Source organism: Marmota flaviventris, chromosome 1 (assembly GCF_047511675.1).
Source record: "Marmota flaviventris isolate mMarFla1 chromosome 1, mMarFla1.hap1, whole genome shotgun sequence".
In the NCBI taxonomy this organism is placed as follows: Eukaryota; Metazoa; Chordata; class Mammalia; order Rodentia; family Sciuridae; genus Marmota; species Marmota flaviventris.
This window is the reverse complement of record NC_092498.1, coordinates 135,617,529-135,644,724: the sequence shown is the minus strand read 5'-3', so window position 1 is coordinate 135,644,724 and position 27,196 is coordinate 135,617,529. Positions and strand designations below refer to the sequence as shown.

General features: G+C 45.5%; 1 protein-coding gene across 4 annotated transcripts in view; it reads right to left on the bottom strand.

The window, feature by feature from the left end:
• Rilpl2 (Rab interacting lysosomal protein like 2) overlaps nt 1–25,480 on the bottom strand; it is a 33,255-nt gene extending 7,775 nt beyond the window's left edge. The window contains exons 1-4 of one of the 4 annotated variants that reach the window (XM_027921370.2): nt 24,862–25,471; nt 17,000–17,151; nt 9,844–9,957; nt 687–1,161 (exon numbers count right to left, since the gene is read on the bottom strand). In XM_027921370.2, the coding sequence (XP_027777171.2) occupies nt 1,131–1,161; nt 9,844–9,957; nt 17,000–17,151; nt 24,862–25,188 (624 nt within the window). In that variant the 5' untranslated portion in view covers nt 25,189–25,471 and the 3' untranslated portion in view covers nt 687–1,130. Of the gene's footprint in view, nt 1–686; nt 1,162–7,097; nt 7,318–7,679; nt 7,822–9,843; nt 9,958–16,999; nt 17,152–24,861 lie in introns of those variants that run through there. The other 3 variants (XM_071616154.1, XM_071616151.1, XM_027921369.3) reach the window with 3 other exon arrangements.
• Nucleotides 25,481–27,196: the final 1,716 nt, after the last annotated feature.

Genomic DNA, 27,196 nt, shown 5'->3' with positions numbered 1-27,196 from the left:
GTAAGTTAGTGTCACCTACCAAGAAGACAGACCCCTGGGACATGTTCAGCAGGCTCATTCATTTATTTGTAAAGTATGGCCACCTGCACTCTCTGTGGTGCATTTCATAGATTCCTAAATGTCCATTTGTTTTTCACATTTTAACATCTTAAGAAATCAAGATGAGCCTTAAAATTAATAGTCTCTTAAAATTATAATTGCAGCCAGGTATGGTGGCACTCACCTGAAATCCCAGCAACATGGGAAGTTGAAGCAGGAGGATGCCTGGGCAATTTAGTGAGACCCTTCTCAAAAAGGGATGGGGGCTGAGGATGTTGCTTATTGGTAGAGGGCTGCTGGGTTCAATCCCCAGTACCCCCCTCAAAAAAAAAATGTGTGTATATATATATATATACACACACACACACACACACACACGCCATATACACCACCTTAATTCTACCTTAATTCACTGTAAAATAGCTATAGAAAATATAAACGTCTCCCAGCAGATCAGGAGACTGAGGCAGGAGGATCACAATTTTGAGGCTAGCTTCAGCAACTTAGCGAGGCCCTGAGCAATTTAGTAAGACCCCATCTCAAAATAAAAAATATACAGGCTGGGGACTGTGGCTCAGTGGCTAAGCACCCCTGGGTTCAATCCCCAATACTGAAGGGAAGAAAAGAGAAGAAGAAAAAGAAAGAAGTACAAAAGTCATTTAACTTTAATACAAAATCATGTAAAGGAAGTCACAGGAGCTAAATCGAATATTCGCCAAGTACCAGTGAAGAGGGCACTGGGAAGTCAGTACCACGTACTCCTCCTTTCTCCCCCACCTTGCCACCTTCAAAGGCCTGGGGCATTGGTGGGACCAGAAGTGTCCACACACTGGAGGCCTCTCCGGGCCCTAGAGGCAGGAGGTCGCTCTATCTCACACTCCTTCTGCTTTCTGGATTTCTTGGGGCCCCGTCGCCCGCCCTGGCCAGAAGTTCCAGGGTGTCCAGTTCTGTGGCCGTGAGAAGGTGAGCCTGCGACAACCTCCGCTCCTTCCTTGGAAGCAAAAGAGCAAAAACAGTTTGGACGCAGAGGGAGATGGTCTGGAGGGCATCTTGCTGTGGTCAAGTCTGAGGTCAGAGGTCACGGCTTTGATCTAGGTCTGCTTCCCAGACCGGAAGGAGAACCTGGGTGGAGAGAGGGGCAGAGTGAGCAGAGAGCAAGCCACTCTTGTGGGCCATGACTCAAACATTTACTCAGGCTTCTTATGGGTCAAACTCTATTCGGAGTGTTCTGTCCATCAGCCCGAGTCACACTCTCAGCAATTCTGCTGTCACACAATTAATATCTGTTTCATAGGGAGCAAACTGAGGTCCCATGAGGCTAAGGAACAGGCCCCATTTCACACAGTGGGCTGTGCAACCAGGAGTTGGGTCCAGATTCACATTGTCACTGTGCCACCCTGACAGATGGCGTATGGAACTTTTTTTTTTTTTTTTGGTACTGGGGATTGAACCCAGGAGCAGTTAACACCTGAGCCACATCCTTAGTTCTTTTTAATATTTTATTTACTTTCTTTTTTTTGGGGGGGTACTGGGGATTGAACTCAGGGGCACTTCCCACTGAGCCACATCCCCAGCCCTATTTTGTATTTTATTTAGAGACAGGGTCTCACTGAGTTGCTTAGTGCCTCGCTAAATTGTTGAGGCTGGCTTTGAACTTGTGATCCTTCTGCCTCAGCCTCTCAAGCCACTGGGATTATAGGCATGCACCATTTTTTTTTTAAGTTTTGTAATAAAGGTAAAGATAACTTTTCTTTTTTTAAGAGAGAGAGAGAGAAAAATTTTTTTTTTAATATTTATTATTTAGTTTTCGGCGGACACAACATCTTTATTTGTATGTGGTGCTGAGGATCGAACCCAGCGCCTCGCGAATGCCAGGTGAGGGCGCTACCGCTTGAGCCACATCCCCAACCCAAAAATATCACTTTTCAATGTTAACCTACAATTATAAAACAGACCTGTGCAATGAATAACACATGGAGTCCCAGGTAGAACAGACAAAACCTATAAAGGTCTCCCCAGAGCCAGGAACACCAAACTTAGGTGACCTCTCCCTCACAAAGAGCTTAGAACAATGTTGGGCTGGTCACAAAGTACAACCTGGAGAGAGAGGCCAGGACATGCGGGGCCAACATTCGGTGCTGGGCCGAGTCGTGTCCTAAGGGCCAGCCCCTGATCCCCCCAGCAGCCTGTCCCCCCATGTGGATGCTGGTGTCACAGCTGTGCCAGGCCCATCCTCCCCTGAACCAGTAACATGCTCCCCACCCTGTCACTCCTCCTGTCTCAGGAAACGACACCCCCACCTCCAAGTCATTCATGCCAGAGGCCTGGCAGGCGTCCTTGGCCAGCCATCTGCTGCAGGTTAGTCATTGCATCCCGAACACATTCCTGGTATTGCCACTTCTCCTCTGCCACCCCCATCCAGGCCACCACAGCGTGCATGCAACCTCCCAGGGATGCCCGACACCTACGTGTGAAAGCAGCAGCCAAGAGGACCTGTCCTCCACCGTGTGCAGCTGACCAAGCCATTCCTCAGCTTAGCCCCCCCGGGGCTCCCATGTCCTCGGGATCAAGTCAGAAGTCCTCCTCCTGGGCCTGACCCCTTCTCCAGAGCGTCACTCCTTGATTCATTCATTCTTTCCACGGCTCAATAAGCTCATCCGACCACGACTTATGGCCTTGTGCTTGTGCAAAGGACAGATGTTTCATTTCTGTCACATCAGGCTAGAAGTTCAATAAGCGACCAGAGAACTCCCCCAGAAGTGGATGCCTTCTGATACCCTGAGAGCCTGAGCCGAACACCGCAGACCCCTGCCTGGAGCGGGCTGCTCCTCACTGCCTTGCCTGGAAGAGGCCCCCAACCTCACCAGGGAAGCCAGAGGATGTGATGTGTTTACTGCACACGTGCTGACCTCACTCCCAGCTGTTCCCAGCAGGACCCCTGGCTCTCCACCTCCATTGTCTTCACTGTGCAGCCTCCCTGTCCTTCTGTCCCCTAAGCTATCTGCAACCTTGAGGCCCTTTATTCCCACTGTCCCATCTGCCTTCAATTTTTATTGACTTTTGGGGCTTGGCTTGAATGTCACCTCCTCACAGATGCCTCTCAGGACTCCCCAGGTCACTCGCTTGGCACTATGGCACTGTGTCTGATGGTCTTCATAGCACTGTGGCTCTCCGAAATTCCCTGCAGTTTATTTCTGTGCCAGTTCCCTCTCCTCCTGTCCCCACCAGGGTGCCAGCTCCACTGGGGCAGAGACTCCATCTCTGTGTCTCCAGCATCCAGAACAACGGTAGCCTTGACTTTTGTCTTTCTTTTTCTTGCAGTGCCGGGTTGAGCCCAGGCCCTAGAGCATGCTCAACATGCCTCCACCACCGAGCTCCACCCGCCATCTTCCATGTCATTTCTTCTCTTTCTTTCTCTCTTCTTCCCCCCCACAAACAGGGTCTCTGTGTTGCCAGGCTCCAGTCATCCTCCCACCTCAGCCTCCAAGGACCAGGGACTATAGGAGCACAACACATGCCCAGCTTAAATATGCACTGAACAAATGAACGAGCCGGCTGAAGTGGCCACGCATGTAACCCCAGCAGCTCTGGAGGCTGAGGCAGGAGGATTGCGAGTTCAAAGCCAGCCTCAGCAATTTAGCAAGGTCCTAAGTAACTCAGTGAGACCCCATCTCTAAATAAAACACACAGAAGGACAGGGGATGTGTCTCAGGGGTCAAGTGCCCCTGGGTTCATCCCAGTACCAAAAATAAATGAATAAATTTGGTTTCAGGTGGTCTTTTGGAGAAAGCAGCCTCGAGAGGCCATTCCAGACCGCTTGGTGCTGCTCATCCACTTAAGAACGTGCCCCCAGCTAGGTCCATCCCCTCCCTCGCTGCCCTGGGCTCCCCTCCTCCAGCTTCTGCTGGGCTCAGTGACCTGGAGAAGTTGGAAGGAAAGGCAGGGGAGAAGAGAGGCACGGGATCTGTTTTCAGTTTCCCACCAGGCCCCATCTTTGCAGTTCCTCTGCTTGATTTCCTCTCATCCTCCAGCTGTTCGGCCTCTGCCCTCAGACTGAGCAGTCACACAGTCCCCCTGGGCAACAGTCCTGCAGTGCTTCTCCACGCCCCAAGGTTCCCTTGCGCTTACCTCACATCTGCAAAATGTCCCTTCGCTGAATCTCTTTACCTCCCCACCTGTGTGTGTGTGTGTGTGTGTGTGTGTACGTATGCTGGGGACATAACTCAGGACACTGTACCACTGAGCCCTTTTTAAAAATTTCCTTTTGAGACAGGGTGTCACTAAGTTGCCCAGGCTGGCCTCAAACTTGGCAATCTTCTGGCCTCAGCCTCTAGAGTCACTGGGATTACAGGTGGGGCCACCACTTGTTCAGTGATGCCTATTTGAGTGTGACATCTGATTCTTGGCAGGCCCCTGACCAGCGTAGCTCATAGCCCAACAGCTTCACTCATGGAGGCATCTCCCTGGAAAATCTGAATTTCATAGGAATGGGGGTGGTTTTGCTGGCAACCTGGGGGCCCCTCACTGTGCGAAGGATTAGGCTGGGGTGAGAAGCAACTGGTGGAACCTCACACTGCTATCTGGAAGGATCTTAGAAACGGCGCTTACTCATCAACAGATGAATGAATAAACAAAATACGTCCATCCATACAATGAAATATGATTCAGCCTGAGGAAGGAGTGAGGTTCTGACACATGCTATACCACGGATGGACCTGAGGACACTAGGCTAACTGAAATCAACTGGACGCAAGGTACAAATGTAGGGTTTCACCTACAGGAAGATGTGTGAAGACAGAAAGTAGGATAGAAATTACCAAAAGTTGGTAGAAAGGAAAACAGGGAGTTATTGTTTAATGCACAGGGTTCCACCTGGGGATGATGAAAAGGTCGTGGAGGTAATAATGGTAATTAATAGATGTGCTAATGCGGTAAACTCCTGGAGTGGTACACTTAATGGTCAGAATGGTATATCTTATGTTATGAATATTTTACCTATTATTAAAAAAAAAAAAAGAAAGAAAGAAGAAAATCATCTGGACTCAGTTCTCAAGAGCTGAAGATTCTCAGCATGCACCTGCCAGGGCTGAGCTGTTCAATACGGCCGCCCCAGCAACATGTGGCCCCCGAGCCCTCAGAATGCAGCGAGTCTTAACTGAAATGTGCTGTACATTAAATAAACAGCAGATAACACAGAATGGAAAATATCTTATTAATGATGTCTTATAGGAATCACCTGTTGAAATGATAGAATTTTTGGATGTGTTAACAAACTCTATTATTAAAATTAAGAACATGGGCTGGGGCTGGGGCTGGGGCTGGGGCTCAGTGGTAGAGCGCTTGCCTAGCATGTATTAGGCACTGGGTTCAATTCTCAGCACCACATATAAATAAATGAATAAAATAAAGGTCCATCAACATCTAAAAAAAATTTTTTAAAAAGAACATACATATGGGTGGTCAGTGAAAATAATTTAAAAAAATGTTTAGTGGGGAAAAAAAAAGAAAGTCAGGCATGATGGTACATGCCTGTAATCCCAGAGACTCAGGAGGCTGAGTCAGGAGGATGGCAAATTTGAGTCTAGCCTCAGCAATTTAGTGAGATCCCATCTCAAAATAAAAACTAAAAAAAGAGCTAGGAGCCAGCATAGTAGTGTACACCTGTAATTCCAACGGCTCAGGAGGCTGAGGCAGGAGGATCTTGACTTCAAAGCCAGCCCTAGCAATTAAGTGAGGCCCTAAGCAACGTGACAAGACCCTGCCTCTAAAAATATATAAAAATAGGACTGGGGATGTGGTCAGTGGGGTTAAGCATCCCTGGGTTCAATCCCCAGTACAAAAAATATAAAAATTAAAATAAGGGGTTGGGGTTGGGGCTCACCCTCAGCAGTATAGCGCTTGCCTAGCATATGCAAGGCCCTGGGTTCGATCCTCAGCACCACATAAAAACAAATAAATAAAATAAAGGTATTGTGTCCAACTACAACTAAAAGAAAAATTTAAATAAAAGCTGAACAGACACTTCTCAGAAGATATATAATCAACAAGTATATGAAAAAAATGTAATCTCTAGTAATTAGAGAAATGCAAATCAAAACTTAAGATTTCATCTCACATCAGTCATAATGGCAGTTATAAAAAATATAGACAAATGGGGCTGGGGTTGTGGCTTAAGGTAGAGCACTCGCCTACCATGCATGAGGCACTGGGTTCGATCCTCAGCACCACATAAAAATAAAATAAAGATATTGTGTACACCTATAACTAAAAAATAAATATTTTTAAAAAAATACAGACAACAATAAATGTTGGGAAAAAGCACACTGATACATTGCTGGTGGGATTACAAATTGGTGCAACCAATCTGGGAAGCAGGATGGAGATTCCTTAGAAAACTTGGAATGGAACCACCATTTGACCCAGTTATCCCATTCTTTGGTTTATGCCCAAAGGACTTAACATCATCATATTGTAGGAACGCAGCCACATCAATGTTTATAGCAGCTCAATTCACAATTGAGTGTGACAAAACTGTGGAAACAACTTAGATGCCCTTCAATAAATGAGTGGATAAAGAAACTGTGGCATAAATACACGATGGAATATTACTCAGCCTTAAAGAAGAATGAAAGTATGGGATTTGCCAGTAAATGGATAGAGTTGGAGAATACCATGCTGCATGAAATAAGCCAATCCCAAAAAACCAAAGGCTGAATGTTCTCTCTGATAAGTGGATACTGATCCATAATGAGGGTGGGGAGGTATGGGATAAATGGAGGAAACTTGATTGGACAAAGGGGAGGAAGGAATGGGGTGGGGGCAGGAAAGATGGTGAAATGAGATGGACATCATGACCCTAAGTACATGTATGACTACATATATTGTGCAATGCAACATCATGTACAACCAGAGAAATGAAAAGTTGTGCAGCAATTGTGTTCAATGAATCAAAATGAATTCTGCTGTCATATATACCTAATTAAAGTTAATTAATTAATTAATTTTTAAAAAGATTTAAAATAAATATTATTATTTAAAAAAAATACTGGGAAACAGAATAAAGCATTGAAACAAAATTTAAGCTACTACTGAAAACACATCCGCACAGAACAATAAACATGGGTTAGAAATGCAGTCAAGTAAAATGATACATATTAAATTCCATACAGTGGGGGCTGGGGATGTGGCTCAAGCGGTAGAGCGCTTGCCTGGCATGCGTTCGGCCCGGGTTCGATCCTCAGCACCATGTACAAAAAAAGATGTTGTGTCCGCCGAGAACTAAAAAATAAATATTAAGAGAACTAAAAAATAAATATTAAAATCATTTTTTCTCTCTCTCTCTCTCTCTCTCAAAAATAAATAAATAAATAAATTCCATACAGTGGCTGGTGGGGGAGGGTGGCTGGGAAGTAGAGGGGAGTGGGGGATGGGAATGAAAAGGGAATAAATAAGAAAGTGTTTTGTGCTAACAATGAAGACTTGTGCAGGAACTGCAGATCATTAACTCAACCCTGTTCCTGAGGTTAAAAAAAAAAAAAGAAAGAAAGAAGGAAAAGAAAAGCCTAGCTCAGTGGCACCTGCCTGTCCTCCCAGCTCCTGGGGAGGCTGAAGTAGGAAGACTGCAGCCCAGGAATTCAGGGCCAGCCTGGGCCATGTCAACAAGACCCCATCTCAGGGGACTGGGGATGTGGCTCAAGCGGTAGCGCGCTCGCCTGGCATGCGTGCGGCCCGGGTTCGATCCTCAGCACCACATACAAACAAAGATGTTGTGTCCGCCGAGAACTAAAAAATAAATATTAAAAATTCTTTAAAAAAAACAAAAACAAGACCCCATCTCAAGAAACAAAATACAAGCTAGGTGCAGTGGCTCCCGCTTGTAATCCCAGTTACCCAGGAGGCTGAGGCAGGAGGATTGCAAATTTAAGGGCAGTTGGGGCAATTTAGGGAGGCCCTGTCTCAATACAAAAAATCAAAAGGGCTGAGAATGTAGGTGAGTAGTACAGTGTGACCCTGGGTTCAATTCCCAGCAGCCCCCCAGCCCACCAAAAAAAAAAAGAAAGAAAGAAAAGAAAAAAGAAACAAAAGAATCCTAAATTGGTCCTGGAAAGTAACCCAGAATCTCTGACCCCTCAAAAATATTTCCCGCCAGGCGCGGTGGCACATGCCTGTAATCCCAGCCACTTAGGAGGCTAAGATAGGAGGATCTTGAGTTCAGAGCCAGCCTCAGCAACTTAGCAAGGCCCTAAGCAACTCAGTGAGACCCTGTCTCTAAATAAAAACAAAAAGGGCTGGGATGTGGCTCAGTAGTCAAGCACCCCTGAGATCAATCTCTAGTGCCCCCCCACACACACACATATGAAATCAGAACCTCTGACAGCGTGTTATCCCTTGGCCAGACAGAGCTGAGGGACAAATGGCTCCTGCCCTGCCCCACATGCCCATTCTTCCTCTGCACCAACTACTGGGCCCACAGACATTGAGTGTGAGACCCTGGTCTAGGTTGCTTCTCAGTCTCCATCTAGGAGACAGACCTCCCAGAGCAGCCAGAACAACAGCTGTCTGCCTCCGTGTGGGGTGAGGACAAGCGTCTCACTGTCCCAACACCTGGCACCGAGAAGCACATGTCCGCTGACTTGATTCCTGAGAATCTGAATTTCACATGAGAAGGGCCAAATGGGGCTCCACCGTGGTGCACAGACACGAGGGAGAACTGGCCCAGATCTCAACTCACTGTCGCCCACCTGTTTGGACTTGGGTAAATTACTTTACCTCTTGATATCTATTTATCCATCTATAAGATGGGAATGATTAATAGTGCCTACCTAATAGGGTTGTTGTGATGATTCCATGAATTAATACACAATTGTCTCTTTTTATCTGCTGGGGATATGTTCCAGGACCCCCGGTGACACCCCAGACTGCAGATGGTACGAAACCCTATAGATACTATATTTTTCTAAATACACATAACTGTGATAAACTTTCGACTTTGCACTTAAAGGAAGCACTTTGCAGATTCTCGGTGGCACATCCTAATTGCCAGCATCATGGATCTCAAGCTCTGCAGCCATTACTGAGTAAAATAGGGGTCACCTGAACAAAGACCTTGTGACACTATGATTCAGAAATCGTCAATCTGATGCCCAAGACAGCTACCACGTGACTAACAGGCATAGTGTACACACAGCATGGATACTCTGGAAAAACGAATGACGCACTTCCAAGATCAGGAAGTAGGAGGTGCTGCATGTCATCACATGGCTCAGAACAACACTCAAAGTAAAACTCAAGAGCTGGGGCTGGGGCTCAGTGGTAGAGCACTTGCCTAGCATGTGTGAAGTAGTGGGTTCGATTCTCAGCTCAGTAGTGGAGCACTTATCTAGCATGCTCAAGGCCCTGGACTTAACCCCCAGCACTGTAGAAATAAATAAATCTCATGAATTGTTTATTTCTGGAATTTTCCATTTAATATTTTTTGGACTGTGATAGACAACGGTTAATTGAAACCATGGAAAGTGAAGCTGCAAATAATTTTATAATTATATTAATAATATTATGGTTGAAAGTACAAGAGACAGAGAGATTCTGATTCACATACCAAGTCTCCTCTCCACTTTCCCAGTACTGATGGGTGTATGTTCAGTGCTCAGACTTACGATGTCCTCACACTGAGTTTTCCTGTCAGATACAGCACTACCACCAGTAGGAGGAACTCCCAGCCCTGGCAGCTGACCAATCTTCCCTTGCCCCCAAGACTTTCCTGAGCCACCATTTAGTCATAACAGGGATAGCAAGTTGACTTACAGCTTCTTCATGATTGTCTTCTCCTCCTTGTCACTGTTGGCATTGCAGGCTCTGGTAACCACAGTATCGTTTCTTCTTCTTCCCCCTGGGCCTTCTCTTGGTGCAATCAGGCCACTGAGGAAAGGGGGACAAATAAATAGATTGTTTTTTATTTTTTATCTCTGCAGCTTGAAAGTGAAAGGTCTTAATAATTATTCCTATATTAGTAATATTAGGGTTGAAAGTAATTGAATCAGAGATATTTTGATTGAAATACTGAGAATCTTCTCTCCACCTTTCCAGTGTTGATGACTCTTATTTCTTTCTCTTATCTAATGGCATTGGCTAGTATTTCAAGCTTCTGTACTTTCTAGGAACGTGATCATGTATAAATTATCTAACTTATGCCATGTTTTCCCAACCTATAAAATGAAGATAACAGTACCTACCTCATAGGATTGGGGGATTAAATGAGAAAGTATATGCTGTCTGGTATGCGTTCATTAATTAATACAACAAATATTTATAAACTCATCTACTGTGCCAGGACATTATAAATACAACTGTACTTCTATATTCCCAGGTTCTACATGAGTGGATTTAACTAATCATGGATCAAAAATATATCTTTTAAAAAATTGCATCTGTCAGGTATAGTGGCACATGGTTGTAATTCTAACTACTAGGGAGGCCCAGATGGGAAAATCATAAGTTCAAGACCAGCCTTAGCAACATACAGAGAGTCCAACTCATAAAGGGGGAGAAGGGACTGGGGATGCAGTTCAGTAGTAGAGCACTTCCCTACCTAGTACAAGGTCAAAAGTTCAATCCCCGGGGCTAGGGATGTGGCTTAGGGTTGGGGTAGGGTTAGGGTTGGGGTACGCTCGCCTGGCATGCGTAAGGCCCAGGTTAGATCCTCAGCACCACATACAAACAGAGATGTTGTGTCCACCAAAAAACTAAAAAATAAATATTAAAAATTCTCTCTCTTAAAAAAAAAAAAAAAAGTTCAATCCCCAGTACTGAAAAAAGTAATCAACTCTAAGGAATGTAGCTCAGTGGTAGGCTGCAGGCTTATTAAGTGTGAGGTACTGGGTTCAATTTCTGGCAAAATATAAAATAATAATGAACTCATACAGATTTTTTCTTGTCATTATTCCCTAAATAATACAGTATAAAAACTATTTACCTAGCACTTAGATTGCATTAGGTATTGTCAGTCATGTAGAGTTGACTTAAAGTGCACAGGAGGATGTGAGGAGGGCATAAGCAAATAGTGAACCATTTAAGGGACTAGAGTATCTGAAGATTTTGGTATACACAGGGGTCATGGAACCAAGCCCCTACATACAGCAAGGAGAATGGTATGATCTAGACAAAACAGACAAAGTATCAGCTCTCATGCCATTTGTATTTCACTGGGGAAGGAAGAAGAAAACAGTCAATAAATGAAGAAATACGTAAACTAAAAATATAGAATAGGGCCTAGGGTATGTAGCTCAATGGTACTGCACTTGCCTAGCTTTGAGACCCTTGGTCAATCCCCAGTACCACACACACACACACACACACACACACACACAACAGTTGAGACAGGAAGATTGTAAGTTCAAGGCCAGCCTCAGCAACTTAGTGGGGTCCTATGCAACTTTGCAAGACTGTCTCAAAATAAAAATTTTAAAAAGGGCTGGGATATAGCTCAGTGGTTAAGCACCCCTGGGTTCAATCCCTGGTACATCCCACCAAAAAGAAAAAATGTATGTGTGTGTATACACACACACACACACACACAGAGTAAGTAAGATGGTGATAAAAGCTAAACAGCTACTGATTAATCAGTAAGACACTGAGGCCAGGAGAAGTCTGGCTCAAAGACAGGCGGAGCATTTCCCTGGACATCTGGCACACAAGGGGGAAGAAGGCCATTCTCTCTCACTCGTCCAACTGGGATTTTTGCCAGAAGCCACGTTTCCTGAAATTCACAGAAGTCCCTCTGAACAAGCCAAGAGGAGAAGGAAGGAGCAGCCCTTGGCTGCAATTTTAATTCCTGGACCTATTCCAGGACCCCCCTTAATTATATGACCCAAGAAAGTTCCCTTTTGTCTTGATGCTAGTTTAAACTGGGTTCCTGTGAGTTGTGACCTAAAGAAGGTTGTTCATGATGACACGTGTCAGCTTGTGAACTGCACAACGCACGGCATCCATGTGGCGTTCTGAGGGGTGCCTGATGCTACACCACACCTTGTCCCTGAAAAATTCCTACCTGGAAGTCCTAGTCCTTCTTGGTGGTAATTGCCAATGAAGCCTCTGGGAGATAATTAGGTGTAAATGAGGTCCCAAGGGTGGGGCCCACATGATGGATTAATGTCTTTATTTTGGGTGGGGGTTACTGAACCCAGGGGTGCTTTATACTGAGCTACATCCCCAGAGCTTTAAATGTTTTATTCTGAGAAGGGCTTTGCTAAATTGCTGAGGCTAGCCTCAAACTTGCCATTCTCCTGCCTCAGTCTCCTATGTAGCTGGGATTACAGGGGTGTGTATCCTGCCTGGCTGGATTAGTGTCTTTGTGCTCTGTCTCCCTGGCCATGTGAGGACTCCTGTGAAGGCAGCTGTCTACCAGTTCAGTCCTTACCAGAAATTGACCATGCTGGCACCATGACCCTGCACTTCTACCCTCTAGGACTGCGAGAAAAGAAATTTCTGTGGTGAAAGCCCAGCAGTTGGTGATATTTTGTTATAGCAGCTGGAGGTGACTGACACATCTCTTTCAGTGTGAGTCACAGGGCAGGAGTCATCCTCCCTACTTCTTTATGAAAGGGTTTTGAATAGGTGAGTTCTTATTGTTTAATGTTATTATTTTTATTTTATTTATTTTAATGTTAGGATTATTTCATAGTAGGCATCATCTAAAAACTCCCTTTTGGGCTAGGGGTGCAGTTCATTGATAGAGCATGTGCTTAACATGCACAAGGCTCTGGGTTCAATCCCTAGTGCCAAAAGCAAACAAATAAAAATAAATAAAATGCCCTTTTTCAGATGGATGGGGTTGCACATGCCTGCAACTCCAACTACTTGGGGAAGCTGAGGCAAGAGGATCCCAAGTTTGAGGCCATTCAGGGCAACTTAGTGAGAACCTGTCACAAAATTAAAAGGTCTGGGGATGTATGTAGCTCAGGAAGGGGTAGAGTGCCTATAGATTCTATTCCCAGTACTTAAAGAAAAAAAAAAATCCCTTTTTCTTTTCATCTATCGTGACATGAATAAAATGCAGTTACATCAAATAATGATTTACAGACTCTCTGGCCCTACCTCTGCTGATTAGCATGGTGGTTCTCTGCTAATCTAGTCTGGTGATGTCACTTGGCTGTGTCCAAGGGCTGGGCACAGTGGGTATCGTTGGGCAACCTGGTCCTTTCCCTGTGACTACCCCGGGCATCCTCAGACCACATGGTGGTCTGAAGACAGCACTCCAAGCAGGCAAAAACAGAAGCCCCAACATAAGGTGCCAGACGGCATCCTTTTTGCCCTATTCCACTGGTCACAGCAAGTCACAGGGCCAGCCCAGATTCAAGGAGAGGGAATACAGACTCCACTTCTGTGTGTGTGTCGTATAGGGGATTGAACCCAGTGTCCCCAGCATACTCTACCACTGAGCTCCATCCCCAGCCCTTTTTAAAATTTTATTTTAAGACATGGTCTAACTAAGTTGCCGAGGTTGGCCTCAAACCTTCAATCTTCCTGCCTCAGCCTCCTGCTCCTGCATTGTTGGGATCAGAGGTGTGCACCTCCACACCTGAACAGACTCCACTTCTTCCTGAGTTTCATCGCTAAAGGCATGCAGGATGGGAAATACCAATGTGGCCATCTTTGGAAACAATCTACCAGATTTCGCTTTAATCACAAATTATTGTCATTACACTGTAAGTTTGGACATGCAAATTGATGCAGTTGCTAAGAGAACATCTCAGTTGGCATTATGTTTTCTCTGGAAATTATATCACTAGTGACTAAGCAGAATCCTGTTTCTGTGTGTGACTGCATGTTTCTTGTTCTCTGGGAATTTAAACCTGAAAATAAAGGATATCACTTTGTTCACTAACAAGCTGCTCCTAGCCCTGTCAGCTTGGCAGCTTCTCTTTTTAACTACCTGTGTCTGAACTGTTTAATTGAGACGAAGGCAGCTCTTTCCACTGGATATGGTGGCACACAGCTGTAATTCCAGTAACTCTCAAGGCTGAGACAGGAGGACTGAAAGTTGGAGGTCAGCCTCAGCAATTTAGCCAGACCCTGACTCAAAATAAAAGTAAAAGCAGGTGCCATGGTGCACACCTGTAATCACAGCAGCTCAGGGGGCTGAGGCAGAAGGATCATGAGTTCAAAGCCAGCCTCAGCAACTTAGCAAGGCTGTCAGCAACTCAGCGAAACTCTGTCTTAAAATTAAAAAATGAAAGGGGCTAAGTGGTTAACTGCCCCTGAGTTCAATCCCCGGTACCAAAAAATAAAAATAAAGTAAAAACAACTAGGGATGCAGCTCAGTAGTAGAGCATCTTTGCATTCAATCCCCAGTACCAAAAAAAAAAAGAAAGAAAGAAAGAAAATCGGGAGGTTGAGAGGGGAATCATAAGTTCAAAGCCAGCCTAAGCAATGGCAAGGTGCTAAGCAACTCAGTGAGAGCCTGTCTCTAAATAAAATACAAAATAGGGCTTAGGATGTGGCTCAGTGGTCGAGTGCCTGAGATCAATCCCCGGTTCCAAAAAAAAAAAAGAAAAGAAAAAAAAAGACAGCCCTTTCCATTAACAAGGTCCAGCCTCGGCAGAAGAACACAATAAATTCCTGTTGGCAGAACTCATTTCTTTTGGCTTTTGCTTCTTAGAATTCAACTTTACTGCTGCTCTTTTGCTCTTTTTACTGTGGGGTGGGTCCTTGTGCACGTGAGGCAAGCGCTCTACCCCTGAGCCATACCCCAGCCCTTTGGCTGATGTTTTTTCTCTTTATTTTGGTATTGGGAATTGAATCCAGGAGATTTTACCACTGAGCTACATCCCCAGCCCTTTTTAATTTTTATTTAGAGGGCTGGGGATGTGGCTCAAGCGGTAGCGCACTTGCCTGGCATGCGTGCTGCCCGGGTTCGATCCTCAGCACCACATACAAACAAAGATGTTGTGTCCGCCGAGAACTAAAAAATAAATATTAAAAAATTCTCTCTCTCTCTCTCTCCCACTCTCTCTTTAAAAAAAAAAAAAATTTATTTAGAGACAGGGTCTCACCGTGTTGCTTAGGGCCTCGCTAAGTTGCTGAGGTTGGCTTTGAACTTCCGATCTTCCTGTTTCAACTTCCTGAGCCGCGGAGATTCCAGGCATGTGCCACCACACAAGGCTAATTTTAAATTTTGAGACAGGGTCTCAAAAGTTTCTGAGGCTGGCCTTGAACTTGTGATCCTCCTGCCCTAGACTCTTGAATTACAAGGATTACAGGTGTGTACCACCATGCCTACCTTCCTGTTTATTTATTTATTTATGGGGGGGTGTGCTGGGTATTGAACTTGGGGCACTTGACCACTGAGCCAGCCACATCCCCAACCCTATTTTGTATTTTATTTAGAAACAGGTCTCCCTGAGTTACTTAGGACCTCACTAAATTGCTGCAACTGACTTTGAACTCATGCTTCTCAGCCTTCCTCAGCCTCCTGAGCTGCTGGGATTATAGGTGTGTGCCACCAAGCCCCACTTCCTGTTTTTTAAAAGATGATTAAAAACATCTTTAAAATGGGGTGTGGGTTAGTGGTAAAGCCCGTAGTTTGTGCAAAGTGCTGCACTCTCTCCCCAGCACACACAGAAACACAGAAATAATAATATCACAAGGGCTATGTGTGGGTGTCGTACTGGGGACGGGACCCTGGGGGCTCTGCAGCTGAGCTTCACCCCCAGCCCTTTTTATTCTATTTCAAGTTGGTCTCACTAAGTTGCCAGGCTGGCCTTACCCCTGTGATCCTCCTGCTTCAGCCTCCATGGTAGGTAGGATTACAGACATGCACCAGCACACCCAGCTTTTTATTTTTGTTTTTGATCGGGGCACGTCCTTAATTCCAAGTGTTCTGGGTCCAAAGGAGGCATGCACAGGTTGTGGTGTCAGAGCATTGGAGGTCACCTCCTACTCTGACTACCCCTGGCTGCAGGACTTGAGGCAGATACCAACGACTCTGAACCTGCGCTCGCCAGGGCAGCACCACTGAAGTGCAGACCTCTGTGGCAACGGCCTCCTCCCACTGTCCTGGGGCCGCTCTCCACAGTACTGCTCTAATGTTCTTCTAAACTTCAATTCAAACTTGAAGAAAAGGTATAAGATGTGGACAAGGACTTACCACAGGCCCTTCACCCAGATTTCCCTTCACCCAGATTTCCAACAGTCCCTCGTCCTTCTGAACCATCCAGAGTTAAACTGGAGACATCTTATCCCTTTACTCCTCAATACCAGGGTGTATTTCCAAAGAATATGGAAATTCTCTTATATAACCAAGTGACTCAGTTGTCAAAATCATCACATTGATCTTTCAAACTAGTAAATCAGAACTTGTCATTTCTTTGATCGAAACTTTCTCATTATACTAACAAAATTCAACTCCTCCCTTCGGCTGATGAGCTCCAAGGCCTCCTTCCTACCATCCTCCTTGTGCATTCTGGGCTTTGCCATGTGGGCCCCATTAAATTGCCAAGCTGGTTCCTACCTCAGGGACTTTGTACTTCCTGCTCCTATTTGTCCTGCCTGATATTTACATGGCTGACTCTGGTCACTCACCTGAGAGTGGCCTCTCTGACTATCTAACTGAAGAAAGAGCCCCCCACTCCCATTTTACTGCCTGTGATAACTTGCTTCACATTCTTTTGTGTGTGTGTGTGTGTGTGTGTGCACGTTACCAGGGATCATTCTGGGACCAAACAGCATGACAGACAAGTGCTCCATCCCTGAGCCCGAGCCCCAATCCTGGGCTTCCTGACTGATGACCTGTCCCCTCTACTAGATTAGCAAGGACTTTCACTTTCTCCTTGCCCAGAACAGGGCCCTGCACATAGTAGGTCTTCATTAGATTTGCTGAGTGAACATGAAACAATTCTGTGGCCAGCAAGGACCTCAGGCAGGCCTGGCTGGGCAGGGGTAGCCTGCACGGCAGCAAGCCCACCTCTTGTAGCCCTGCAGCTCTTCCTGCACCACTATCAGCTGGGACTTGAGCTTGTTGCGCTCCTGCAGCACATCCCGCAGCTCCTGCAGGGTGAAGCGCGGCCGGTTGGGATCCGTCAAGTCAACCACCATTTTGTCCGGTCCCAGGTTCACCTGTAAGAAAGGATGCTACTTTAATGGTCTTCCTCATGGCCATGGATGCTCCTCCCGGAAAGGCAGGCTCTGTCCTGTGGCTCCCAGGAGCCCCAGGAGCTGAGATGGCGCCTGTTGGCAGATGGGAAAGAAGCCAAAATTCTAAGTCCTGCTCTCCAAGAAAAGATCCAGGATTCCTGGAAGGGCTGACTCCAGGACTGGAACAGACAAAATACAAACTGAGTGAGGAATATTTCCTTATGTAAGGGATGCAGACGGATCAGAGTGACCCAGTTTGGCCAGGCATGGTGGTGCACACTTGTAAGTAATCCCTGTTGCTCAGGAGGATCGAAAGTTCAAGGCCAGCCCCAGCGACTCTGTCTTAATAGGCACTCATATTTAAAATACCAGAATTGGCTGGGGATGTGGCTCAAGCGGTAGCGCGCTCGCCTGGCATGCGTGCGGCCCGGGTTCGATACTCAGCACCACATACCAACAAAGATGTTGTGTCTGCCGAGAACTAAAAATAAATAAATAAATATTTAAAAAAAAAATAAATAAAAAAAAAAAATAAAATAAAATACCAGAATTGGGGCTGGAGTTGTGGCTCAGTGGTAGAATGCTTCCCTAGCATGTGTGAGGCCCTGGGTTCGATTCTCAGCACCACATATAAATAAGTGAATAAAATAAAGGTCCATCAACACCTAAAAAATATTGTTAAAAAATAAAATAAAATAAAATACCAGAATTGGGGCTGGGGGTGTAGCTCAGCCATAAAGTGGGTATTTAGCATGGGCAAGGCCTTGGGTTCAATCCTCAGCACCAAATAAGTAAACAAATAAAATGCAAAAATAAGCCAGGCATAGTGGGTGGTGCATTCCTTTAATTCCAGCTACTTGGGAGGCTAAGGCAAGAGGATTGCAAGTTGAAGGCCAGACTGAGCAACTGAGCAAAACCATATTTCAAAAAAAGAAATAAAAAGGGTTGTTGGGTGTCATGTGGTGCGTGCCTATTAGCTCAGTGACTCAGGAGACTGAACCAGGAGGATAGCAAGTTTGAGGTCAGCCTCTGCAACTTAGCCAGACCCTGTCTCAAAGTAAAAGCAAAAGGGCTGGGGATGTAGCTCAGTGGTACAGTGCCCGGGGTTCAACCCCCAGCACTACCAAATAAATATATAAATGAATGAATAATAAAAAGGACCGGGGAGGCAGCTCAGGGGTAAAGCACTCATCGATTCCATTGTTAGTACTAAAAAGTTAAAAATTAACAATTAAGAAATTAAAATTGACTCATTAATAAAGTAGCTAATGGGAAAAAGGGACACCTGTACTTTACAGCAGCATGACAGTGACTTAAAGTAGAAGGTATCACAGTGGGAACATCTTCCTGCCACCATCTTGGTAAGAGCTGGTTCAGGAGAGGCTGACACTTCAGCAGCTTCTCTGCCAAGTGCTCATCCCAGGAAACATCAGAACCAGTCCAGATGGAGGCACGTCCTGCACCGTCTTCAGAAATGTCAAGGTCAGGGTGGAGGCTGGGGCTCAGTGGCAGAGCGCTTGCCTGGCCTGTGTGAGGCACTGGGTTCAATCCTCAGCACCACATAAAAATAAATAAAATAAAGGTATTCTGTCCATCTGCAACTACAAAAAAGAAAGAGGGGAGGGGAGGGGAGGAGAGGGGAGGGGAGGGGAGGGGAGGGGAGGGAGAAGTCAAGGTCAGGAACTCTAAGGAAGGCTGAAGAGCTACTCAGAGCTAAGGCTGTGGGGCCCTGGGCCAGACTGTGCTTTTTCTTTCTCTCTTTCTTGCAGTGTTGGGGGTTGAACTCAGGGTCTGACACATGCCAGGCAAACACTCTACCACAGAGTCACACCCCCACCTCCTGGACAGGATCCTGCATCAGAAAAAGAGGGGCTGGGGCTGGGGCTCAGTGGTAGAGCACTTGCCTAGCATGTGTGAGGCACTGGGTTTGATTCTCAGCACCACATATAAATAAATAAAGGTCCAACAACAACTAATAAAGTATTTTTTAAAAATGCTATCAAGAACATTATGCTGCTGATTTTTTAACAAGGACACTACATGAGCTCAGCATTCTACCACCTCTTTTCTCGGCACATGACCATTTCCTTTGTCAAGTAACAGTATGTCTTAGGAGATACACAATGAAGTACTGAGGGATAAAGGATCATAATTTCTACAACTAATTCACAAATGGCTAAGCAAAAAATAAAAATTATTCACTCATACAAAACACCTGAAGATAATACCTGAATTCAGACCAAAGATACAGGTGTTCATTATACTTCCCTGGAAATTCTTCCTTAGGTTTAAAATATTTTCATACTAAAGTTGAAATAAGTATAGGTGATCGGCATGTACCTGTAGTTTCAGTTGCTCTGGAGGCTGAAGCCAGAGGATCACTTGAGCCCAGGATTTTAAGACCAACCTGGATGTGGGGTGTGGTGGCTCATGCCTTTATTCCTAGAGACTTGGGAGGCTGAGGCAGGAGGATTATAAATTTGAGGCCAACCTCAGACACCTTAGGGAGACCTTCAGCAACTTAGTGAGACGCTGTTTCAAAATAACAATAAAATAAAAAAGGGCTAGGGATCAGCTCAGTAGTAGTGTGCTCACAGTGCATAACTGAGGCTCTGCATTCAATTCCCAGTGCCACAAAAGAAAAAAAAAAAAAAAGCCTTATTTTATTTTAATTACAGTACTGGGAATTGAACCCAGAGCCTCAGACACGATAGCCACTTTCACTACCACTGAGCTACATCCCCAGCCCTTTTTTATTTGAGACAGGTTCTCACTAAATTGCCCAGGCTAGCCTTAAACTTGCAATCATCCTGACTCAGCCTCCTGAGTACCTGGAATTACAAGCATGTATCACTGCACCTGGCAGAAATGTCTGTCGATAGCAGACTGGTTAAAATGGAGATTAACATTTTGTGATCCATTTTGGCAGCTTGATAAAGACCATGTGGACCCTATGTTTGATCCTACAGAACAATGTTTTAATATAAATAAAAATGGCAGAATGGTGGGTAAACCAGATGGGGTGGCTCACTCCTGTAATCTGAGTGAGAAGAATCACAAATTCAAGCCAGCCTGGCAATTTAGCAATTCCCTGTCTCAAAACAAAATAAAAAGTGCTGAGGGTGTGGGTCAGGGGTAGAGTGCCCCTGGATTCGATCCCCAGTAGTAGGGAGGAAGATGTCATAAGGATATCAACTAAAATGACATACAGCTATCAAAATATTGCAAGGCAAGGTGGGTACAATGGCTCATGCCTATAATCCTAGCAGCTCAGGAGGCTGAGGCAGGAGGATCCCAAGTTCAAGGCCAGCCTCAGCAACTTAGCAAGACTCTAAGCAACTTAGTGAGACCCCTGTCTCAAAATAACAAAAAGGGCTGGGGATGTGGCTCGGTGTTTAAGTGCTCTTGATTCAACTCCTCAGATTCAACCCTTCAGTTATTCCCCCCACTAAAATAAATAAATTTAAATATATATATATATATATATATATATATATATATATATATATATATGAACTTTATAATTTATAAAGCTCCTTCTTCACTAAATAACATGATCTAGTCACAGGTTTAAGAAAATATTGAGCAAAATGTTCTAAGATACATACTATAATGTGATAGGAAAACACATGTGCATTCTACTGGTGATGTTCCTAATATTGCTCATTTACTGGGTAACACTCCTAATTGAGGAAGATGATACACGTTTTCTCTGGAGGTTGGTGAAATGAAAATAATTTTTTGTTCCCAGGCAAGTTCATATTCTTTTTGAAACAGAGCATAGTCCCCTCGGTGACTCCGGAACACCAAGTATAGAACTCTCAGAGGGACAATTGATAACACTGTACAATGGAATTTTTCAAAAGCTATTAAAAAAACAAAGAAGCTCTTTATATTCTGATTTAGTACAACTTTCAAGCTGTGTTAAGTGAAAATGAGCAAGAGGCCAAACAGTGTGTAGATTACAATAACATTTGCGTTTAAAAAACGAAAAATACAGTCATATTTGCTTTTGTTTGCATAAGTCTCGGGAAGGCTTGTGGCAGTGTCACAGGCCTGTAATCCCAGTGATTTGGAAGTCTGAAGAAGGCGGATCACAGGATAGAGGCCAACCTTGGCAATCTAGAGAGACCCCATCTCAAAAATAAAAAGGACTGGGGATATAGCTCAGCAAAACAAAAGAACCCCTGGGTTCAATTCCCAGTACAAAAAAAAAAAAGTATCTTTAGATACCCCAAAATTGATCATTTATCTGCAGGAGAGGAATTGAATGGGTGAGGAAGAGTGGCTTTTCAAGGCTACCACCTTCTGAGTTCATTTTTTAACTTATTGTGCTGGGGATGGAACCCAGGGCCTCCCACGTGCCAGGTACGTGCTCTACAGCTGAACCACAACCCACCCCACACTCTTCTTTTTCTTTGTTTGATACTGAGAATTTAACATAGGGGTGCTTTACCACTGAGCTACATCCCCACCGCTTTTTATTTTTTATTGAGAAAGGTCTGGCTCAACTGCCCACGCTGGCCTCTAATTTTAAATCCTCCTGCCTCAGAATTCCTGTGTAGCTGGCTCCCTACCCCTGATTTTTCTCCCCCCCCCACACCAGTACTGGGGATTGAACCCAGGCTATCCCCATTCTTAACATGGAGGTTTGGAGTTTGGTGGGGTGCTCACACTTATAATCCCAGGGCCTCCAGAGACTGAGGCAGGATGGTCTGAAGTTCCAGACTCATCAATTTAGTGAGACACTGTCTCAAAAAGTAAAATCGGCTGGGACGTAGCTTAATGGTTAAGAATCCTTGTGGCTCAGTGGTAGAGCACTTTCCTCACACATGCGAGGCCCTGGGTTCGATTCTCAGCACCACATATAAACAAATAAAATAAAGGTATTGTGTCCATCTACAACTAAAAATATGTTTTAAAAAAAATGGGTTGGGGATATCGCTTAGTTGGTAGAGCATTTGCCTTTCATGTACTAGGCCCTGGGTTCAATTCCCAGCACCACAGGAAAAAAAAAAAAAAATCCTTGGGTTCTATCCCCAGTATAAAAAAAAAAAAAAGAAAGAAAGAAAAAATAGACTGTGTACTGGGAAAAAAAAGAAAAAAAAATGTGCCTTCTCATCTGCTGCCTGATGACGCTTTTGCACTTTGTCCCAAGTGAGAAGTCACCCAGCCCCCTGCAGACCACAGGTTCCGGGCCAAGACTTCCTCCATATCCTGTGTGTGGAGATCAATTGCCAACAGCAGTGAATGAGGGTCCTGGGCAGGTCAATGAACTTCTCTTGACTCTCCACAGACAGACAACTGCATAAGACCCTGAGTCATCTCACATAATAGTCGCTAAGTAGAACCTCAACTACAATTCCATGGTCACTGTGACTTAGGAATAAGTGAAATAAAACAGGGAGGGGCTGGGGCTGCGTCTGTAGCTCAGTGGTAGTGTAGGTCCTTAGCAAGTGGGAAGCCCTGGATAATATATACATATGTGTGTGTGTGTGTGTGTACACACACACAATACTGGAGACTGAGGGCTGGGGGTATGATTGATATATATATATATATATATATATATACTATTATATATAAACTATTATAGATAGATAGATAGATAGATATAGATAGACACAATACCTTTAATTAATTTATTTATCTTTACATGGTGCTGAGGATCGAACCCAGTGCCTCACACATGCTGGGCAAGCACTCTACCACAGAGCCACAACTCTGACCCAATTTTTTTTTTTCTGACCCAATTTTTAACTATAAAAGTAGAATAGGAGACCAGGCACAGTGGTACATGCCTGTCATCCCAGAGGCTAGGGAGGCCTAGGCAGGAGGATGGCAAGTTCAAAACCAGTCTCAGCTATTTAGCAAAGCCCTAAGCAACTTAGTGAAACCCTGACTCAAAGGGCTGGGGATGTGGCTCAGTGGTTAAGCACCCCTGGGTTCCATCCCTGGTACCAAATAAATATATAAATAAAAAATAAAAATAAAAATAGAACAGGAAAGAAAAAGCCTGTACACCATGTAGAGTAAGGGCAAGTTTGGGTTAATTGTTTCTTGAAATTTTTGCTTCATCAATACTAGAGATTGAGGGCTGGGGTGTCATCAGCAGTGAATTCCTGCACCTTACCCAGCATGCTCCAGGCTCTAAGTTCCATCCCCAGCATGGGGGAAGAAAACAAGAAAGGACAATGATGTAAAAACAGCATTTGGTAAAACTAAAGTATAACACAGTAATATTCACTCATCTTGACTTTAGATAGGTGATTTTTAACCTATGTATACACCTGTATATCCATATCCCGATGAAGACAGGAAATGTGGGTAAAGCATTTGCCTTGCATGTGTGAGGCATCGGGTCCAATTCTCAGCACTGCACAGAAACAAATAAAAATAAAGGTCCGGGCTGGGGATGTGGCTCAAGTGGTAGCGCGCCCGTCTGGCATGCGTGTGGCTCGGGTTCGATCCTCAGCACCACATACAAACAAAGATGTTGTGTCTGCCGAAAACTAAGAAATAAAATATTAAAATTCTCAAAAAATAAAATAAAATAAATTTTAAAAAATAAAAATAAAAATAAAGGTCCATCAACAACTAAAAATAAAAAATAAAAGACAGGAAATGTATAGTTATCAGTTTCCTTTCTGCCCACCTTCCCTCATTCTGCCTCCTATAACTAAAGGTTCTTATGCTTGTTCTTGAATTTTATACAAATCTACATAGGTTCTTTTTTAATATTTATTTTTAGTTTTAGGTGGACACAATATCTTTATTTTTACGTGGTGCTGAGAATCGAACCCAGTGACTCATGCATGCTAGGCAAGCACGCTACCACTTGAGCCACATCCCCAGCCCTACAGTAGGTTCTTTTTTGCGCATAATTGCTATCTTTCTTTTTTGGTTTTAAATGGACACAATACCTTTATTTTATTTATTTATTTATTTATTAGTGATGCTGAGGATCGAACCTAGTGCCTCACACAGCTAAGCAAGTGCTCTACCACTGAGCCACAACCCCAGCCTCCTAGTTCCTTTTTCTCAAAGTGACATCTGGGAGTTTTATCTAAACTGTTGTATCACTACTCAGTTCTCTTTCATTGTTGTATAGTATTCCACTGTAGGACCACAGCACAATGTAAACAACCTATCTGTTGCAATAGAGTTCTTTCCATTTTGACAGGATCACTATTACTAAAGCTGCTCTGAATCTTCTTGTGTTTGTGGTTTGTTGTCATATGCAGTAATTTCTATTTAGTTCAAATGTATCTCTTACTCAAGTCCAGTCTCTCAAAGTGTGGTGCATCAGCGTTACAGGAAAACTGGTTAGAAATCCAGATTCTCAGGTCCCATTTCGGACTTGCTGAGTTAGGGACTCTGGGGCTGGGATCTGGTCATCTGTTTTAAGGGCAACTCAGTGTGCGAGACTGGCATGTACCCTAAAGCTTCAGGCAAGCGCTCTACCACGGAACCACTTCCCCAGCCACATATGCTAAGCTTTTAGCTGATCTAAGTCAAGGTCAGAAATGATGGAGGCTGACTTAGAACACACTCCACAGCCCGGCACCAAGTAAGTACTCAATGAATGTCAACTGTCCAATCTGAGGATTGGAAATTCGAAGAGAACTGTTTTGAGCGGCTCCTCCAACAAAGGCCAAAGACCTCCCTCGGGTGGGCGCCTCCCCCACTCACCTCCCCTTGGGCAGGCGGGCCCCGTCTCCGCAGCCCCTCCACCTCCTGCCTGAGGTTGTCCCTCTCCATCCTCAGCTCCTCCGCGGCCAGGCTGCCCTTATTCACCAGCGCCTCCAGCATCTCTAGCACGCGGACAATCTTGAACTGCAGCTGGGTCACCCGAGGGTCGCTGCCCAAGGCCATCAGCTCGCGGCCCACCACGTAGGAGATGTCGTACACGTCCTCGGTGGTCAGCTGGAAGGGGCTCTTGCCCAGGGCGCCCTCGGGCCCGGCTTCATCCACCTCTCCGTCCCCTTCCTCCTCCTCTCGCACCGGGGGCTCCTCCATGACCTCGAGTCCCCCGACGCCACCACCGGAGTCGCTTGCTCGGAGTTTCCAAGGTTCAACTTCCTCCAGGCACCGAAAACTTTCCGCCGGGCGGAGACCCCGCCTGCCCAATCAGCACGGCCGAGGGGTGGACCCGGGAAGAGCGCGGGGACTGTCCGGCGCGGACGCGGGTGCCCGGTGCTGGAGCGCGGCTGCAGGAGGTGGCCTGGGGCCGAAGAGGACAGCGAGAAGGGAAGGCGGCGGCCGAGAGGAACCGGGAGGCCGAAGCGGCGGCGACCTTGGCCAGCCCTGAGCGCTGCGGGGCCGGGGGGCGTGGCCGCGGGCCGCCGTTTCCAAGGAGACGGGGGCGGGGCGCGGGCGGCAGCGCTCACTCTTTCCGCCCGAGAACTCAGTCTTTCCAGCCCTGTGACCTGCGTGGTGCGGGGGAGGCCGGGTCACATCCGAGGGTACTCACCCGAAACCTGTAGCAGAACGGAACACAGCTGCGCCCCGGGTCCCCAGGCTGGCGTTCTGCACAGCCCCCAGGCCAGTTGTCGCCAAGACCTCGGGGTGTCTGGACTTTGCTCTGATCTGGAACAAAATGCCTGCCCTGCTCACTTTGCAGATCCCTTGGCTCCTCCGCTTTACCAGCATCGCAACCCTGGCCAGTTACTTAGACCTTTGAACCTCGACTTCCTTCAGTCTCTGCACAATGGGGGCAATAATAGGACCTAGTGGTAGGGCAGCTGTGAGGAATATGAGGTGATGCGTGGAAGAAAGCAAGCAGTTAAATTAAGCATTCCGATAAATGTTAGCTGCGGCCACTCACAGTGTTGCACTGCTTGTAATCTCATCCTCAGGAGGCTGAGACAGGAGGATTGCAAATTCAAGGCCAGCCTCAGCAAGTTAGCAAGTTAGCGAAATAAGACTTTTTTTCTTTAAAAAAAAAAAAATTGTAGAACAACTGGGGGGAAAAAGGCAAAAATCATCATCTGCTTTGAAACTTAGAAAGCATCTCTTTGAGGTCCCGAAGGTTGTCCCAGGAAAAAAACAATGCCACAGAGACGGCTGTTGGAGTAGAAAGAAAGGCTTTATGGAGGTCGCTGGCAACCTGGAAAGTTGCAGGGCAGAGAAGCACTGAGAAGCTGGGGCAGCCACTGAGCACCCCTCTTCCCCCAAATCCTTGCCAACAGCCAGAAAGATTCCAGACATTGGCTCAGAGGAGCAGGCATGAGTTTGTTTGTTTTGGTGATGGGGCCCGGGTGAACCCAGGGGCCCTTCACACTCCCTGCTTTTTTAGTTTTTATTTTAGGCAGAGGTCTCACTAAATTGCTGAGGCTGGCCTTGAACTTGTGATCCTCCTGCCTCAGTCTTCCAAACATGGGACTGCTGGTGTGTGCTGCCAACCTCTCTCAGACCCAAGTTTATTGAAGGGCTAACAAAGGGAAAGGGGACACTTTCAAGGGACAGACTGAGTCCTCTCAGAGAGGATAGTGTCTCTCCTGCCCTCCAAGTTTGTGTGTACCTGTGTGTGTGTTACTGGGGGTTGGAACCCAGGGGTGCTTCAATCATTGAACTACATTCTCTGCCCTTTTTATTTTATTTTTGAATTTTTGAGACAGTGTCTCACCAAGTTGCTGAGGCTGGCTTCAAACTTATGATCCTCCTGCCTCAACCTCCTAAGTCTCTGGAATTACAGGTGTGCCACCAGCTAGGACACCTGGCCTGCCCTCCAGTTTTACTGTGAGTCCCAAGGAAGTTTCCAGAGAGTCCCACCCAGGTCCACCTTTTGACTTGTGACTGACAGCTGGATGGTATCAGACAGTCAAGTCCCCACTGTCATGACAACTCTAGGTCGCTTTGGCCCATCCTGACAGGTTCTAACTAGAACCTCTTATAGATTTTAGGGGGAATTACTATTATCTCCCTGAGTTCCCAGATCTAAGGGTCACAAAAATCATCTGCTTAGGTGTAACTTGTGTTCTCCTCATCAGCATTTCTGGCCAGGCATTTAGATAACAGGTTGTTG